Below are 19,362 nucleotides of genomic sequence, written 5' to 3' on the forward strand. Positions count from 1 at the left end.
GAGTCACGACAGCTCCCCTTGATCCAGAGAATGCACGAAGATCCATGACACAAATAAATTTACTTCAGGAAATCACTCAAGTATTTTGAGCGAAATACAGTTTAGCTATTGAAAGCAAATTCGTTGTGGAAGGGGAATGCCCTTACATGATATCATGAAACAATAACAATAACATTATCAATCAAATGTACTGTGGCATACAGTGGCGGTCCTAGCCTGTTTGGCGCCCTGGGCGAACACTCCCTCTGGCGCGCCCCCACACACACACACACACACACACACACACACACACAAAACATATTAAGGATTGTACATTAACATAAAACTGTTGTACACACACACACACACATATGAAGAGAGAGAGTATGCATTGTATGCAAACGGCTACCAAACAGCCATCATAATTCGTCATACAATGAGAACAGGACAAGTCAACAATCGACAATGACTAATTAATATTAAAAATCTGTAACATAATGTATTGTTTGGCGTTTAATCTGTTACTGTTACTATTTTTACCATTTCTTCTTGGAGCAACTGTAACCCACATAATTTCCTTAGGGATTAATAAAGTACTCTGATTCTGATTGTTTCAGGATACATGACCTGCCATTATCCAATCACACATCTGCTTACCTGTATCTTTTGCTCGTTTCTCCTCCTCTTCTTTTCTCTTTTTTCTAAACTGAAGACATGATGGCTTTGAACTTTTCTTGTCCATCTTCCATTGGTTTTAATTTTGAACTCCAGTATGAACACCCATCTCAACCCAAGGATCACCACAACATGATCTAACACACCTACACCTTAGTTCACAGATTCACTTTGTCTAAGGTGTATTTCTGGGATTTCAAACAACCCAGGATTCAAATCATGAATACATAATGGGCTCGGGTTTACAACATTATGAATGAAATGTGCTCTATTTGGAAGCAGCAAGCCCTCCCTCCCCTTCTGACGGGTTGTGTGTGAGACTTTTAATCATCAAACTGTAAATTTAAAATTTAAAATTATTATTGATCCCTTTACCTCTGGTCCTAAAGTGTATATTTATTTTCTTACTCTTCTTATATTTATTGTTTGTTTACTTGCACTGCTGTAACTGGAGCCTCGTCGTCTCGTCTCTCTATATACTGGACTGTATGTAGCGGAGATGACAGTAAAGTTTACTTTGACTTCGGCAGCAAGCAGGCGCACCGAGGGCTCTCGCGCTCACTTTTCGTGTATAGACTTTCGAAAAAACATCGGTGCAAATTATAAGTCTGTATTATAATGTCTGGTGTTTTCGTGTTTATTGGTTTGTTTTTATTTTGTTTTATTTTGCGAGTTGGTTATTAGATGCTGCTCCAGCCGGTCAGAAAATCCCCCACCGCCCCGCTCTCTCCTCTCAGGCGCAACAGGCGCAACTCGCAAACGAATGGCGCTCTTACTCCCAGCAAATGGGCAATAGAAAGCCGATCGGTGGCTGTGACATTCCCAATATGCGCTGGTTGACGTCGGGGCAGCATGAGTATGAGCATTTTTTATTTTTTTTGCCAATGCCCGTAATGCTGCCCCCCACCACGATGCCGCCCCGGGCAACCGCCTGTGTCGCCCGTATCTAAAACCGCTACTGGTGGCATAGGAAGAGACAAGAAATGACAAGAGCTGTTTTAAGACAGATTTTTGAATTGGGCTACGTTGCTTCTTTTTAATAAGTCGGGTTTCTTTATTATTTGAGACTGTTACGTCCCTCTGCAGCCCCTAATCTCCTCAATGTTTTCAGCTGGTGCTAATTGGCACACCTAGTCAGGTGTGGATAAAAGCATACCTGAGGCAAGCTTCCAGGGAGCTCACTTGTCTTTGTGACACCAGCCATTTTAGCCAACCTGGTATTCAATTTTAAGAAAAAACCTCTTCTCACTAACACTCTGGTATTCATCTTTTTTTATGTTGCGGCTTCTGAGCCAGGTCGTAACATAAGTGGGGGCTCGTCCGGGATTGTTTGGACATTTTTGTGGAGACTAAATATCCGTTTGTTTGACTTTTAAAGTGGGTGAGTGATGGTGTTCACTGTGATTGAGCAACGTCCCTTTAGTAAGTGTGTTTCAGCTGGGTGGCTGTGCTGCCCTTCCATCAAAGCACTTGTTTGTTGTTTTGCTTTGTTTTAGTTTGTGTTTGGTGGTTATCCTGGGTGGGGGTACGTTTCAGAGTTTGGTAGGAGACTATATCTCTGGTCTGGTGCCTGCTCTCAAGTTTGCCTTTAAAGTTGCCTCGAGCCTGGTACACCACTGAAGACTAGGTAGGTAAAGTTAGGGTTTTATTGTTTTTTAGCGTCGTTCCCAGACGAGCCCCCACTTATGTTACGACCCCAGCTCAAAAGACGCAACATTAAAAAAAAAAAAAGACAAATACCAGAGTGTTAGTGAGAAGAGGTTTTATCTTAAAATGGCATAGCAGGTTGGCTAAAATGGCTGGTGTCACAAAGACAAGTGAGCTCCCTGGAAGCTTGCCTCAGGTATGCTTTTATCCACACCTGCCTAGGTGTGGCCAATTAGCACCAGCTGAACACATTGAGATGATTAGGGGCTGCAGAGGGATGTAACAGACACTATGGATTTAAAAAAAAATATCTAAAGTATTACTGTATAACCTATAATTACGATAACTTTATTTATAAAACGCTTTAAGTGCTGAACAGCTATTTCAAGAGTAAAAAAATAAATAAATAAAAACAATAAAGAATATGCATATCCATTGACAATATGCATCATCATTGGCACTGATTTAAAAAATCTAATAGAAACTAAGATGCTATCAAATAAAACGAACAATATTTAAGTGTAAATATGTGGTGTAACAGATCTTGTGACGTGAAATCAAAAGAGACATTTAAAGTGAAGGTATCTTATTCATACTTGTGCAGTCTAACTACTGTGTTGTCCTCTTACCTCCAACCTATTTTGGCAGATGGCTGCCCCTCCCTGCCTGCTTCTGTTGGAAGTTTCTTTCTGTTAAAAGAGTTTTTCTTTCCCACTGTCACCAAGTGCTTGCTAATATTGTTTCTTTACCTTATAAAGGGTGACTGTTGTTGTGATTTGGCATTATTCAAGTAAAACTGATTCGAATTGAAAGGAAATGTTATTAGGGAGCAGACAATTACTAAACTGCGCTATTTTAAAATTCCTCAATTGAAAGTAAAATAATTTGTAAAAAAAAAAAAAAATCTAAATAAAATTGGGGGAAAAAAATGAACGAAAAACGAAATTATGATCTGGCGTCCACTTTCTGGAATTAGGGTGTTGACATGATCTTTCCTTGTAGCGATCACGCTTTTATTTTGGGAAACGGGAGCACAAACTGCCACTCCCCCGCTAATGAGCCAATCAGAGTGCGCTACAGCTGCCGAAGAGTCATTTAAAGTCGGTCACTTTCAGTGATAATAAATGGCTACAAAAAAGCCGAGCGGTTGTAGTGTTACCTTTTTGGTCTCGGATATTATGTGTGTAACCTTCATTAGAAAGATGATTGATTCTATGCGGGAATAGTGGAGTACTGTTCAGTCAGAGGCGTATGGTTAAGGTATTATGCCACACTTGTCACGGCCTTTGCGTGATGACGTAGACTGAATGTGTTTACGTCCAGTCATGTAAAAGTCATCCAGGCAACCTAAGAAGAGCTAGGTCGAGGATAAGTTGTTCCACTTGACGCAGGTAAAACTTGGTCTTACGGTTGTCATTGGAGTATTAACAGTTATTCTCAATACAGAATACATTTTTATTTTAGCTATTTGGAAATTAGCACATTAATTCCCAACTTAGTAGTGAACTAGCGCTGTTAGCTTTTAGCTACAGAAGTTACCTAATGTAGCACTAGTTAGCCTGACTAGCCTAAGTGATAAAGAATCGTGGATCTTAATGGTCTTCTTCTTTTCTAGACCCGTTTTCGTCATGGCATTGAGAAGCGCTGTGTGTCGTCTCTTAGTCAACCCTCACAGATGTGCTCTCATCACAGCTTCCAGAGCACAGGGAACTGCAGCACCTATCACACACGGTTAGTACTGTGAAATCCGCCACTGAGGTATACGTGGTTTCCTCACCCACAGTGACATCCTCCCATCAGTGTCGTTATGATTAGCATGATGTTCAGACTTATCATTTAAAGTTGACAGCCAGAGGTAGAAATACAGGGGTTTTAGATTTGAAGCTGCGTTTGATACCGAAATAAATATACCTTCAGCTCAGATAGTGTTCTCGAAATGACACTTGCATTTCCATTTGCTTTTTTTTATAGAGGGGAAAAAACAATATTTTATCGTATATTAGGATATATTAAATAGTCACAAATCCTTAGTTCATAGTATTAATGTTTTTCTGTTGCGTGTTTTTGTTGTTGCTGCTGTTCCTTCACAGATGTGGAGAAGACAGAGCAGAAGCCTAAAGCACGTACGTGTTTACTTTAAGAAAAAATTCTGACTAACATTTGTAAATTGTACCTTTAACCCAGAACCTTTTTTTAGACTTTAAGTATTAAATTGGTTCTCTAAATGCCTGATAGCGAAGGTCCAGTTCGACTGGCGTGATGCCCTGGACCTGGAGGGTCAGTTAACTGAGGAGGAGATCATGATCAGAGATTCCTTCCGGACCTACTGTCAAGAGAAACTCATGCCTCGAATCCTGATGGCGAACAGAAACGAAGGTGAGAGGGGGCTTTTTATTTGCCCACATGTATATGCAACTAGATTGCTCATTTAGTGTTGTATTACACAGGTGTTGGCTACATAACTGCACATCATGTCTGGTTTTGTCATTTTTATCTCAAGTGTTCCACAGAGAAATCGTGTCAGAGATGGGAGAGATGGGTGTCCTGGGTCCAACTATTAAAGGTCAGTCCAGTCACATTTTAATGAAAAGCTGTAAACTCTCATCGTACTTCAGTTGCAAAACAGGCTTTTCTTTCTTTTCTTTTTTTGTACATTAATGACACAGCATGGACTGTGGACCTGTCCACACCGACGTTGTGTGCAATATTTGCTTTTGGGAAGTCTCAATAACAAACATTTTAGCCTTTTCCTCTTTATATATATACTTAACATTATTTTTTTGTATGTCTAAAAAGTGTTTGGAAACAGAGTTACTGGATTTTGCTTTCTTTCCAAGCTCTTTAAGCTTCCATGACCTGGATGACTGAGAATCTACACAGATATGTTCTCATTTTATGCACTGTCTCTGCTGCTCTTCTTCCTGTGTTGAATGCTAAGGTTACGGCTGTGCTGGGACAAGCTACGTGGCCTATGGTTTGATCGCCAGAGAAGTGGAGAGAGTGGACAGCGGCTATCGTTCAGCCATGAGCGTGCAGTCATCTCTGGTGATGCACCCCATTAATGCCTATGGAACAGAAGAGCAGAAACAAAAGTACCTCCCCAAGTTGGGTAAGAAGGGAAAAGAGTAAAAATACTTTATCAACAATAATTCTGATATTGACGGTTTAACTGTGAAACTCCAATGCAGACCTCATGAGCTCTCAGGTATACGTCTTACTGACTGTGTGATCCCCTCTGCCCCAGCTCGTGGAGAGATCCTGGGTTGCTTTGGGCTGACGGAGCCTAACCATGGGAGTGACCCCGGAGGCATGGAAACCAGAGCCAAATACAATCCGTCCAGTCGCACCTACAGTCTGACTGGCTCCAAGACATGGTAAGCAGTGTCACAGTCCTTCTAGGACACATCTAACCACACAGCAGCCATATTAAAAATACGTTTGCCAGTTATTTTGGGTTAACAAGCCCACGCCACATATTTACATTACTGGAAGTGTGCAGTTTTGTGGTTCCCGCATAGAAATCACTGGTAGAATTGTATACAAACTACTGAAATTTTATAGTATTGTTCTGTTTATTTTTATCCTGCTGCTTGAAGTGGACTTGGCTTGAAGGATTAATAATGTGTTTGGAAGTTATTTTGAGAGATGTACCCCATTAATGCCTATGTGTCCATATTTGCCTTATGTTTTTCTAAGAAGTGTAAATATATGACATGTTGATTGTATTCGTAATATTCTGAATGTTTTCTTTGTAAATTGCAAAGTATAAACAGAGTTGACTGGTTTGTTCTTTTGGTACAATTGGTTTTAACCACGTGTGTGTGTGTGTGTGTGTGTGTGTGTGGGTTTGGTTTTTGATCTTCTTTCACTTCTTGTAACCTCTAAGAATTTTCCTGCTTAGTCTGTTGTGTCATTAGATGTACACACGGGGGAGCTCTTCACAGCTAAAACAGTAACAGTGGAGTGTATAATACTAAAGTTTACTAGGGTAGTTTTTATTGTTTTCAGGGCCATACCTATCCTATCTTTGTTTAGCAGTTAAAATAAAATTTAATTCTGTAAAGCTTTATGTTCAATTTACATCTTGTAACACAATAAATTTAACCCCCCCCCCAAAAAAAAAAAAAAATTAATTAATTAAAAAATTGTGACATTTTTTTGTAATTGGTCAAAACTGGTTGATTTCTTATGGTAAGAACCATCCACAAAGCTACAGTATGATACTATAAAATATAGGTGTTCTGTGTGCTTTATAAAAAAACAAAAAACAAAAGTTGTCATGTGTCTTGATATTGTTTCATTTGCTTTCTCTTTCAGGATCACCAACTCCCCAGTGGCAGATATAGCCGTAGTCTGGGCCAAATGCGACGACGGGAAGGTTCGCGGCTTTATTTTGGAGCGCGGCATGAAGGGCCTCTCAACACCAAAGATCGAAGGGAAGTTCTCCTTGAGAGCCTCGGCCACCGGGATGATCCTCATGGACGAGGTGGAGGTTCCTGAGGAGAATCTGCTGCCTAAAGTATCCGGTCTGGGGGTGGGTATAGTAGCATGTTTAGAAAATATTATTTCATCCCTTTGTTTTATTCGATCACTAACTTATTACTTATTAATTGAATAGTTTCTGTCACTCATGACTACTGTTTGTTGTTGTAGGGTCCCTTTGGCTGCTTGAATAACGCCCGTTACGGTATCGCATGGGGGGCTCTGGGTGCTGCAGAGTTCTGTTTCCATGCAGCTCGTCAGTACACGCTCGACAGGTCAGACGAACAAATGACATTTTTTTTTAATCCACATTTTTAAACTCTATTTAATTTACTTATCTTAATGTAGTGTATTAATTATTCATAATAACATTGTTTGTTTTTGTTTTTTATTCCACAACAGAATCCAATTTGGAGTACCATTGGCAAGAAATCAGCTGATGCAGAAGAAAATGGCTGACATGCTGACAGAAATCACCATCGGCCTGCAGTCCTGTCTGCAGCTGGGCAGACTTATTGATGAGAAGAAGTAAAAGCACCTCTATCCTCTAACTAAAGGGCATTAGATGGGATGCGGCAGACTCTTAGCACCTCTTGCCATCCTTCAAACTAAATAGTCGCTGTGGTCTCTTTCTGTCAGGGTGACAAGGGGAAAAACATCCCTCAGTGCGTCTCAGAAGTGTCGTGAGTCAATAAAGGGCTGAAAGCTAAAAGAGTAGAGCCTGAATGTCATCGAAATCATAAATATTTGATTACCTAAGTTTCAGTCTCATTTTGGGTGTCTGTAGTGTAGTCATGTGAAGGTATTGGGTACAGTAAAAAGATACAAACACAAAAATGATCTTTAGCTCTATCTGATAAAGACTCACACTTCATTGAAAAACAACGCTTAACAAATCTGTTGCTTCCTTAACAGAGCGTCTCCAGAGATGATATCCATGCTGAAAAGGAACAGCTGCGGTAAAGCCCTGGACATCGCCAGGCAGGCCAGAGACATGCTGGGAGGAAACGGGATAGCCGACGAGTACCACATCATCCGCCATGTCATGAACCTGGAGGCTGTCAACACCTATGAAGGTGAGGGCTTGTTTGACAGTCTGAATATGTGTGTTTAAGTGCGCTACGAGGTTTGGTTTTGACTGAGCAGATTATGCACAAAAAAAAAAATAAGTCCATTTTAACTAAATTGCCTCATCACTAAGTGAGTCGTTTTGTAGGAGCGCATTAATCCCCAGCAGCAGCCATCTGTGCCCCCACCTCCACATGAGTAACCCCTGTGTTATCTCCTCCTCCAGGTACCCATGACATCCATGCTCTGATCCTGGGCAGAGCCATCACTGGATTGCAGTCCTTCACTGTGGGCAAATAGTTCTTCCGTTTTACCAAAACAACAAGACAGCTGTCAGAAATGCAAATCGCATCAAAACCGTTAGAAGTCATGAGCAGGCTTCAGATCCCTTATGGACGTAATTGATTGTAAAAAGCATACATGAGTGCGTTATTTAGGGAAAAACGTGTCATGTTTTGAACATGTCAATCAAGGTTTGGACTGTTGTAGAGCGTAATTACGTCAGAAGAGATTCTTTTACACCCTAAAGAACATTTTTTTCACAACAGGAAGTGACTTTATTGATTGTTTGCTGAAAAAACACGTATTTTGAATAATTCCAAATAAGGTCAAGATCCAGAATCACTGGCGTTATAGTTGCGTTAAAAAGATAAAACTGTCGTTATGAAGCTACAAAACATAAATGCCTGTTTTGCTTGTGAAGTGTCATGCATTTGAAATGTTGAATTGGTGTGTCAGACACAGTATACTGTGATTACTTGTAGCACTTTACAGGATCTAACACTAATGGATCATAACTTTGCATGATTTGCGAGAGGTCAGAGTTGTTGATCAGCGCTCAAATAAACGTTAAAAAAAACCAAAAAAAAGACCGGCTACATCTTTTTGCCCTGCTTTCATTTTCGGTATGGTGACAACTTCAAGACTTTTTATCTAAATAAAAGTAGAAAATGTGAGGCATTGTTATATTTGTACATGATTAAGAGACAACGTACAAGTTGCATACAAGACTTCATAAAGTGTGAAAATAATTTGTGTGTCTGACAGGAAATAAAAGTTGTTCAGTTTAAGCTGACTTTAGGATTCTTTCTTCTGTCCTCGAGGAGCTTAATGCCACCTCTCAAATCCAAGCTGTCTTTGCCTTTTCCCTCATCTAATGAATGTTGCTGCCCTATTCGGGTTGGGTGCGGATTTCACTGATAATCCTCGTCTCACTTTGTTGTAGTTTAATCTTTCTCACATGACACAGCACATGTGGAGTCAGAAAAATGTGTGGAGCAGATCTCTGCACCTGTGTGACTCAAATGTCAGGACTCCTGGCCTGATCCTGTTTTTCAGTGAGCAGAAATGCAACGTAAAATAACAGTCGAGCTCACTGGATCAACTCTACGTGAAAAAACTGAAAGGGTTTATTATAAGCTTAAAGGTTGTTTTAATCAGCTTTTGATTTCATGTTTTTGTATGGCGACTTGCTGCAGTTTTCAGGGTTAATGGCTGTCAGTGTCTGGGTTTACATTTACATTATAGACGCTTCCCTTAGGCCAGGGGTCGGCAACCTGCGGCTCTTTTGTCCTTATACTGCGGCTCCGGGTGGTTTGGGAAAATAAATGAGAAGTATTTAGCTGAAGTGTATTTTATTTGTGTTTAGTTCTTTTTTTTTTAACTTGTAGTTCTAAATTGGAAGATTATTGTGATTTTTAAATATAAAAATAAAATTATATCTTATTATTTTTTCACCGCTCAAAATAAGCGTCACACTCGCGGAAGCCGGTATACCCGCCGAAACACCGTGCATTTATCGAGACTTTCGACCCCAGGTAGGCCAGTTATGGATCTTCGGATCTACATTATGTTAGCAGCGCCACCATGAACTATGTTAAAACAAACACCGCTCACGCCTCACAGATGACAGCTTACAGTCCTGCGTAAAGATGAAAGCCCCGAATTGCAGACGCTGTGCGCAGAGGTTCGGGACGATAAGTCTTATTGTAAACATATCACGGCAAACCCGACGATGTTTGCATGAACATGCTTTTCAGCATCTCTTTACTGACCACTTTTCACACACGGTTGCTGTACGCATACAGCCGGCTGTAGCTTTTCAGCTCACAGCCCGACAACACAACAGCAGAGAGAGCGCAGACTTTAAGGTGGCGAGGCGTGATTGCGGGTGCCGCTCAGGTGCGTCCGACTCCCCTGCAGCGACGCTGCAGACCACGCCCCGCCACACACATTAACCAGGTAAAATACATATTTAGGCAGAATTTTGCAAATATCTATTTTTTAGCAGCATAGTGCTTTTTTTTCAATTACTGACTAAAAGTCAGGTCAAGGCTCCAAAAGCACAAAGGCGATATAAGGGTGGCGGCTCACAGCAGTTTTTGTTTGCTATATGGATCATTTTAGTTCAGCTGGGTGTCTTTCCTTTTGTTATATTTCTTTAAGAGTTCAAAATGTGTTAATTACATAAATAAAATGTAATTTTCTCCGTAGCACTTCATGGAGTTCATAAGCAACACACCTTAGTTGCTCTGTGGATTCTTTTAAAAAGCAGTTTTAGATTTCAAAAAGTATTTGCGGCTCCCAGTGTTTTCTTTTGCGTGAAAACCGGGTCCAAGTGGCTCTTTGGGTGTTAAAGGTTGCAGACCCCTGCCTTAGGCAGTGTTATTAGAAGGCATAGAATACATTTTTGTTGCTATGCAGGTTTATCTATCAGTGAAGCCAGGTGATACACAGCAAATGGTTAAACTGCAGAAATGTCTTAAAGACATAAAAATCTTTTTCTACTTCGAAATTCAGATAAAACCGGCTATTGTAATTAGCCCTAAAAATGGAGCTGGATGTAACTTCCAGATGGACTTTATACCAAAACAACAAACAAAGGGAAACTATCTGAAATATCCATCAAACCTACCTCATCAAAGTAAGCAAACCTAATTACAATAATTTACCTCCCTAACTGAGATAAACAGGTGAAAACTATAATCGGATAACAAGATTTACATGATAAACAACACCTCATGGCATCAGTCGTAACAATGTTAAAAAAATATGTAGGACTGTTTGCTGATGCTGAAAAACTAATTATTGCAGTTATCACTTCAAGGCTGGACTAGTGTACTTCATTTTCAGGTCACTCTATAAGTTCCTTAAAAGCCTGAGTTAATCCAACACACTGCAGCAAGACAAGGACTAGAAAGAGAGACCATATTTCTCCCATATTAGTTTCTTTTCATTTGCTCCCTGTTAATCCAGAATTGAATTGAAAATTGTTCTCTTTAAATATAAAGTCTTGATGAATTGGATCTATTTCTACCATAACAGAGCACTTTGCTCTCAGACTGTTTCCTAATGTGGTTCATGAAAGTAGAATGGGAGGCAGAGCCTTCAGCTTTCAGGCCCCTCTTCTGTGGAACCAAATCCCACTTTGGATTCGGGAGACAGGGTTATCTTAAGGGTTTTAGGATTAGACTTAAAGCCATTTTTTATAAAGTTGGGGCTTGATCAGATGACCCTGAACTTTTCCTTACAGTGCATTCAGAAAGAAACAGCAGTTCACTTGCATTTGTTTAGTGAGAGCCACATGTTTTTGTTTTTATACACTGAGGCACAGATCTGGAGTATAAGCACAGTGGCCTCTATCATCTGTAAATGGAAGAGCTCAGGACTCTTCCTAGAGCTGAACACCCGGCCAATCTGAGCAATCGGAGTAGAAGGACTTTAGTTCGTAATGTGACCAAGAACCTGATGGTCACGCTGACTGAGCTCCAGTGTTGCTCTGTGCAGAGATGAGAACCTTCCAGAAAGACAACCATTTCTGCACCAATCCTCAGTCCGGCCTGGGGTACTGTCTGCTGAATTCTGAGGTAAAAAATGAATTGAATCCAGTTTGGAACGAGGCTGTAACATGAGAAAATGTGGAAAAGGGAAGTGCTGTGAATACTTTATGGATTCACTGTAAAACTGGCAACCCTTTTAAAATGTAATGACCTTCAAGGTACAAGGTTTATTTATTCATCATTTTAATCACAGGGTTGCATAATCAAATGCACTTGTAGTCCCGTAATGCTTCTATCATTTCTTTTTTCTAACCACTTATCCAGCCAGGATTGCTGGGGGGCTTTTAGCAAGAGGCAGAGCACACCCTGGAGAGGCTGCCAATCTGTCATGTGGCTTCAAACTGCTCACAAAAATCTAAGAATACCATTCTTTTTTTCCCCTCCTGCATAACTCTGTGACGGGGAAATATCTGCTACTGTATACTGAGCCTCCAACTTGAGCCTCTATTATTCCCATCCCCAGCTTTGTGTTTTTTCAATAAGTTTCCACTGAGCAGCTTGGTGCTTTTCCTTTGTCTACCACTACAGTCTGTTAAAATCACTACACACAGCTATGTTTTGTGAATTCTAACATTAAAGAGTCTTTTTTCTGTTGGTCAAGAATAGAATCAGCTGTGATACAGTAAAAGCAATACTATAAAACAGTTTTCTATTTAAATCCACCAATCTAAGTATCTTCTCTGTAACTCTCCCTCTGTTAATATACTCTTAATGTGTTTGACAAAAGATAAAACAGGACTGTAATGTCTATAAGTTATCTCTTCAGCAGATTCAATTCAATTCAGTTTTATTTATACAGTTCCAAAGCACAACAACAGTTGCCTCAAGGCGCTTTATATTGTAAGGTAGGCCCGACACTAATACATACAGATAACAATCCAACAATCATATGAAATGTTTAGGAGATTATTATGTGTTAAAGCTTCATGGGAACAGATACAAAAAAACAGCAGTGATGTGCTGAAGGGGTCACATCAGTCCAGAAATATAATCATTTTCAACAGATTCAGACAAATTTAACTCCACTTTAATGATAGTAATAAATGATAAATAGTCCTTACACTACGTTTGCTTCAGCTGTGACATATCAACAGCACACAACAGTGTCCTGCTTGTGCACAGGCATCCGCTCTTTTGTCTGTACTGTTTTGTCTCTCCATGTCTACCTCACTTCATATCCAGGACAAAATGTTGTAGGTGCTTCAGATAATCTTTGTTCTTTTTAATCCATAAGGCCATGAGGGATGTTGGGTAGTGCAAGCCACTGTACAGATAAAGACCTCCATCCTCTCCAGTTCCATCGCATGTCTGTCGCTGCCACTTTGAAGTGGAGGGGATTAAAGAGCTGACAAATCCCCAGCCTTACATGATGCCCAGGCATGTTTTACATGGTGCTTACATAAGGAAATTGCTTTTTTTTTTCTCATCCAATTGCCTTTCATCCTTTTGGGTATGGATATGTGACTAATTGTACCCAGCATGGACTCTGTCTTCAGGGTTCTTTCTGTCAGGAATGATGGAGGCTGACATGATGGTTCTCTTCTTATGGGAAATTAGAGGACTGCTCATATTTCCTCATCCAGGCATTAGCAGCAGCCATGGCGGTCTAATACTTGGATAATTAGGAGGCTTTTCATCTCAAATAATCATCTGGATTATAACCCCAGAGAGTTAGCAGCTCTGTCAAAATGAGTCATCGCCATGATGGGACTCAAATGGCAGAGTTTTAACACATTTAGTAGGAAAAACACGACAATTCTCTGACCACATCCAAATACCGGATTAGTTTGTCGGTATGAGCAGTACAATTTTTGGACGGCAGGTTAAAGCCCATCTTCAATTTAACTCAAAGACTTAAAAGCTACACATTTTTTGGACTTCTTAATCCTACATGTGATAGCAGCAGGCTCTACCATACTTTGCATTGTATGTTAGGTATATTAGGTGAGACGGTTGAACTCTAACAGCCCTGACATAGAAATATCGAGCACTTGCAGTGTGAACTTTGGTAAATCAGGGTGTTAACACCCAATATCTCCAAACACACCTTTACTAATAACATGCCTGCTTGTCTCATCACTACATCTATGGTGAACGATTTTCTATTCTCGCTTGAAGATAGAAATTTAAATACCAATCAAATGCTGTTAACTGAGGTATTAGAGTACTGATTAGGCCATAGCCAGAGGGTGTTTTAATGGCACATTAATACGTGTCATTTCCAGAGGGTTTCCTGAGTCTCCCAGCACAGCCTCAAGGGCAAGGAGGAGATTCCAGGAGACACACAGTTACTCTAGGACATCCAGGCGGTATCTGCTCCTTTGTGCAAGGAGAAATAGGAAGAGCACTGCAAGAGCTACAAATGACCTCCAGCAGGACACTGATGTTGATGTCTGGGTAGAGAGTCCCCATGACATCAGGAACATTCCCAGATGTTGTCAGGCATGCATATCAGCACATGGGGCCATACAAACTAGAGAACCATTCAATGTTGCTGCAATTAAATTTTTGCAAAATGCACTAGCTTGCCACATCATTTGTTCACTTTGATTTCCAGGGTGTGTTTGAATGCAGCCCTCTGTAAGATGACTGTTTTCATTTCCATCCAATGATCTGGCATCCTTTCCTTCCTAACACTTTACCCAGTCTGTATCAGTGTATATAAACGTGGCTTTTCCCCATTAAGTTGTGATGTGTTTCCAGAAATATTGGCTGGGATCAGTACCTTGAATGTATCAATAATTTCCAGGACTAAAATAATGGCTGTTACCAGAAACACCTGGCTTACAATTTGTAGTGCTGATCTACTAAATGTGCCCGTAAATGTCCAGTTTCGGCATAGCTGGCAGTAATTAGACATACTTAGATTGAGATTTAGATTGTTGTCTAATGCAGAGTAACTTTAACGCATAATAAATGCTCAAGTGTGTCTTGGAGGTGTGTCCATGCATGTGGTGTGCATGTTTTTTGCCGTAGGTCTGTAGCACACAGGCATCAATCCATGGATCCGTGCTCTGCTGCAAGAAAAAAATCAATATTAATGTATTTAAGGAAGTAATCGTGCTTCTCTCTGCAGGTGACGAAACATTTGATCTCACAGTATTTTTACAAGTGTTTGTCCCCAGAGTCAGGATCAAATTAAGAAGAAAAAAGGCTTTTAAATAATGCTGCCCCCTTGTATGATCTTACTCCTGGAACGAGGAGCTGAAATTGTCAAAACTGACTACTATGGAGTTTAAGTCCATTTTCAACCAGACTTTTACATGGAAAAATAAAATATATCACTATAATGATGACACAACCTGAGTGTAAGGTGAATCTTTGTTATATCCTTGACCGCTCTGACAAAAATAATAGCGAGATGGGTTTGGACAAGATGTTGGACATAAGAAAAACTCTCATATGCTCGGAGAATACCTCTCTGACTTTATGATTATGCATTTATTTTATTTTAAAAGAAGGTCTGGGTTGTTGTTTTTTTAAACAGTGATCATCATTATTGTGAAATGCAAAAGAATGCAAAAGTCTCATTTCTCCTATTAACGTCTGCAGGATTTTACACTTGAAAACATATATTTAAGAAAAATTATAATTAGCATTTTTTTTATTATTTAAAAACAAATACATAGCATATTTACATTTTGACCATAACCAGTAACCGTGACTGCTGCAGCAGTATGGCAGTGGGCTGTAACGCATTTTTAAAATGTGTTTGTGTGATCATTTGAGACTGTGAAAGTGGATATGCTGCAAAGAAGAGTCTTTGCCCACAGTTACCTTCAAGTCCACCCAAAGGTGCTAATAAGGTTCAGCTCGCCCCCGTGTCCCGTCTACAAACCCGCTATTTATTCAGTTTAACTGAAACACTGACATTGCCTCCTCCGGGGACGTCCTGAGCTGTGTACTTGAGCAGAAATAGCATCTCTACGCGGTAGAAAGGACTAGTTTCCTTTCAGGGGACTTCTCGGTAGCGCTGCATAAGCCTGCCGTGAGCCGACAGTTTCCAGCAGAGTGAGGGTGAGTGGGCTAAAGTGGGCGGACCTGACAGTTTACAGCTGCCGGCGGGACGCATGCTTCATTTCAGCACCAAGGACAGAGCAGGAGGCAGCAGCACCCACCGCACCTTACATAAGAACCCCAAGCCAGGAGCGCTCTTTACCGCCGAAAGACTGGCTGGATTTGGTGTCTGAGAACAAAGGATGAAGTAAAGAAGTGAGATGCAAACTTATCAGGACTTCGTTTTCGTTTTGCCCTTCATATTTCTTTTATTTTCTTTGCGAAACTGGAGAATTAACCTTCATATTAACGGCAAATTGATTTTATTATTATAATTTTTTGCGTAATGTCTTCGTGTAAGAAATATCACCCTCGTGTGTGGAGTATGGTCTGGTTATAAGAAGTGAGAAAAAAGCCCACACGTGTCATCACCTGTTCCTGTAACCATGAATGGTTATAATTTCACCGATTTCAACTCCACCCGCGAAGCACGCGCTTACCCTTACTCAGCGTCGGTAGACGACCCTCTGTACCGGCAGTACACACCCCCGGTGAAGGAGCTCATCCCTTTACCAAAGGCGGTGCTGTATCTGCTCATGGCCGCACTGGTAGTAGTTGGAGTTGCCTATGCCATCATTGGACACCTCATCAAGGATCTGGCCATTGACATAACAGGTACGTGCCAGTCACCCAGAGCAGGCAAATCAAACTCCTTTTACACCGTGGGCCGTGTATGCAGCCCATTTTGATCTGAATGGACCTGTGAAACTTCCTTTTGTGTCAGTGTAAAGAAGTTCAACTACACATTTAATGCTTGAGATATTTTAATGAAAGAAGTGCAATTTTACAGCTCACTTTTTATCCACATGATAAAGAAATGCTGCTCTGGGCTTAAATTGTAAGAAACAAATATGTAAAATTACAGAAATGGTTCTGTTAGCTCATTGTGCAGACTGTGCTGAAATTATAAAACTGAACTTTATTTGTTAATTGACAGAATGTCTTTTTTTTTTTTTAATTGTGAGCCCAGTGTAAAATACTAAATTTCAACAGTAGATTGTGAAACAACAGGAACTTTGTGTTTTTAATTATTCATCTTTATTACTGTGGTGGAGAATGAATGGAAATAGTAGTAAAAGCTGTAAAACCAGAGAAAATACAGTTACAAGTATAAAATTAGTGGCCAGTTCTGGCACCTGGGTCTTCTGTTTGGTACTCCTGACCTCTGGGGAAATGGTTGGATTACAGCTGTTGTTTCTCTGAGAGTAACAGGGATGCAGCAGCAGTGAGGATACACTGAGTACAGATGCATGTACTTTTAACACCACTGTGATCCAAATGGGTTCATCTGCACTCAAAGCAGCTGTTATTTTTGCTCTATATGTTAATAAACATGCCAATAAAATGGGGACAGTCAGTGCTTGGTAGCTTTAGTTTAGCTTTAGTACTACAAAGACTTGAACCACTTGTGCATCACTTTCAGCCAGACTGTTCAGGAATTCAAGCTTTCTTTTTAACACAAACCTCAGTTATCCGTCAGTTTTCACCATTAATGCATCACCTTTGGTCAATTTGCCTGCTTTTTCACAGCTTTCAGTTTGTTGTGAATACTCCTTTGCTAAGCCCTGTCTTCATTCTTTAGAGTGTGTGCTCGGTCCAACTGGAGATGAAGACAAAGACGAGAATGATCCCCAACGCATGGGCAGCCATCCCCCCTCGGCGCATCCGTTCGCTCACAATGCCTTCCACGTGTGGGACCAGGACGATGTGGTCATTCCTCTATCTCGCGACGAAAGCCCCCAGACCAGTCCGCTGCTGCTGGCCGCCATCCCCTACATCCCATCATTCTTCCCACACTCTCACAGCCCACCGAGTCACGGCTCTCCGGGTTTCCCCAACTGCCCAGAAACAAGCAAGGAAATCCCGGGGGAGTTCTGATTGTGACATGGACCTCGACTACACGCCTGAGTGTGCATAACACATGACTTTGACAGAAGGAGATGGCTGCGAGGAACGCAGCATGTACAAACTGCACATCTCATATCCCGTGTCATTACCAGCAGACCTTCAGTGACTGTGAAGCGAGCAGCAGTAATGAAACTGTCTCTAACACGTTAAAGGATTTGTCAGTATTACACCACATGGCTTAAGACTGTTGTCACAAAATGAGAAAAGCTGACCACCTCAGGCAGGGAATCCAAAGAGGAAGTGATTTAGAGGAGAAGATCAGCACTTATTGTCTCTGTGTGCCTGATCTTCAGTGAGATACATATTAGATAAGTACAAAAAGCACGACATGTTGGTATAGCATGTTGATATAAAGTATTTTTGTTGTTTTTCCTGTTTTTTTAAAGTAAAATCTGTCTGAAATGTATCAGGGGAGCTATTGTGTCCAGTGTGAGTGACATATGATGATCCAGGGCGTGAGATTGAAAGACTGTCCATCTGCTGCAGCATTATAATCCACCTGCACAACAACAGATTAGCTGTAAAGTCTGCTCACAGATATGCATTTTTTGCAGTGCAACGTGTCTCTTTGTTGGTGATTTTAATGTTATTTTGCTATGCTTCATGTGTGACTCATAAAAGAGAAAAAGGAACACAAAATCTGTTTCTGGAGTCTTTGACAAAGCTGCTTCCAACCTCCTGGCCTTCTCACACACTTCAGTAAAATGTTATTTGAAGACACTCGGGGATTAGAGGAAGACTTAAGGGAGTTCCAGCTATTCAACATTTACGTACGCAGAGCAGCTTAATCCTGCAGCTTTAGCGCAGGTGTCGCACACGCTCGTGGATTCCCTTTAGTTGTCTTGTACACAGAACGGGACAATGCAGCTTATGGCTCAAAGGTAACCAAAGATCTGAACATTTTAAAAAGAGACATTCAAATTTGTCTTAATTTAGCAGAGCAGAAACCAGACGGGAAATGATTAAGTCCTAAAAACTGTAAAAGACCCATCAAATTAATCTGAGAACTGAACTTTCTCTGAACTTTGTCCAAGCAAAACAGGACATCAGCAGACTTCAGAAAGAAAGGAATTGTAAAATGCCACAGGAGGCCAAAACAACTACAAAATAATAAAAGTAAATGAATACAAATTTGAAAGAAAGAGTGGTGAGCTCTGCAACTTATAAAAGCCTGGATTATCCATGGAACTGTGGTGGATGATCACGGGATCCTTTCTGTGTTTATAAAATACAGAAATGAAGAGCACTTTACCATGAGGCAGGAAAATACAGAGAGTTTAAACATTTCATCAGCTTCATGAACAGAAAGGTTGTGTTAGTCTTCACCATAAAACATCTAAACCTGGGCAGATTCTTCAAACTGAAAGAAAGATGGGGTGAAAAGGGCATTGCACCATCTTTGTAGTCTTTTACACCCCTTCTAAAACACTGCTGAGACAGTGTGATGCATGGGCATGCATGGCTGTCACTGACAATGCATCTCTAGTATTATACTGTTGATGTGACCGGGATAGAAGGAGGGGGAGAAATTCTGAAATGCATGCTGTACTAAACGGCATGGACATTGCTTCACAGAACAAATAAGCCTAAAATATTCTAGAAAAACAACCCAGGAGTTGTAAGTTGTGGAGTGACAGAGTTAAGTCACCTGACATTAATCTGACTGAGCTGCTTTATATTAGATTAATGAGTCCAATTACATTTGAGC

General features: G+C 40.6%; 2 protein-coding genes across 2 annotated transcripts; both read left to right on the forward strand.

The window, feature by feature from the left end:
• The first annotated feature begins 3,583 nt into the window (after positions 1–3,583).
• gcdhb (glutaryl-CoA dehydrogenase b) lies at positions 3,584–8,921 on the forward strand. Its single transcript, XM_006805049.3, has 12 exons — positions 3,584–3,692; positions 3,917–4,032; positions 4,392–4,424; positions 4,537–4,677; positions 4,802–4,864; positions 5,240–5,410; positions 5,546–5,675; positions 6,619–6,835; positions 6,955–7,058; positions 7,186–7,311; positions 7,699–7,859; positions 8,078–8,921. Exons 2-12 carry the CDS (start codon positions 3,930–3,932, stop codon positions 8,149–8,151), a joined length of 1,323 nt encoding a protein of 440 aa, XP_006805112.1. The 5' UTR covers positions 3,584–3,692; positions 3,917–3,929; the 3' UTR covers positions 8,152–8,921.
• Positions 8,922–15,786: 6,865 nt separating this feature from the next.
• LOC148102879 (uncharacterized) lies at positions 15,787–18,287 on the forward strand. Its single transcript, XM_087840232.1, has 2 exons — positions 15,787–16,361; positions 17,329–18,287. Exons 1-2 carry the CDS (start codon positions 16,133–16,135, stop codon positions 17,622–17,624), a joined length of 525 nt encoding a protein of 174 aa, XP_087696358.1. The 5' UTR covers positions 15,787–16,132; the 3' UTR covers positions 17,625–18,287.
• Positions 18,288–19,362: the final 1,075 nt, after the last annotated feature.

The sequence above is a fragment of the Neolamprologus brichardi genome, chromosome 4 (assembly GCF_056152115.1).
Source record: "Neolamprologus brichardi isolate AB-2024 chromosome 4, ASM5615211v1, whole genome shotgun sequence".
NCBI classification, from domain to species: domain Eukaryota; kingdom Metazoa; phylum Chordata; class Actinopteri; order Cichliformes; family Cichlidae; genus Neolamprologus; species Neolamprologus brichardi.

What these genes read in the sequence shown, in the direction of transcription:
- gcdhb (XM_006805049.3), top strand. Translation starts at nt 3,930, where the DNA reads ATGGCATTGAGAAGCGCTGTGTGTCGTCTCTTAGTCAACCCTCACAGA. An exon ending in TGCAGCACCTATCACACACG is followed by an intron (nt 4,033 to 4,391) that starts GTTAGTACTGTG and finishes GTTCCTTCACAG; the next exon opens with ATGTGGAGAAGACAGAGCAG. An exon ending in GATGGCGAACAGAAACGAAG is followed by an intron (nt 4,678 to 4,801) that starts GTGAGAGGGGGC and finishes TTTTATCTCAAG; the next exon opens with TGTTCCACAGAGAAATCGTG.
- LOC148102879 (XM_087840232.1), top strand. Translation starts at nt 16,133, where the DNA reads ATGAATGGTTATAATTTCACCGATTTCAACTCCACCCGCGAAGCACGC. An exon ending in TCTGGCCATTGACATAACAG is followed by an intron (nt 16,362 to 17,328) that starts GTACGTGCCAGT and finishes TTCATTCTTTAG; the next exon opens with AGTGTGTGCTCGGTCCAACT.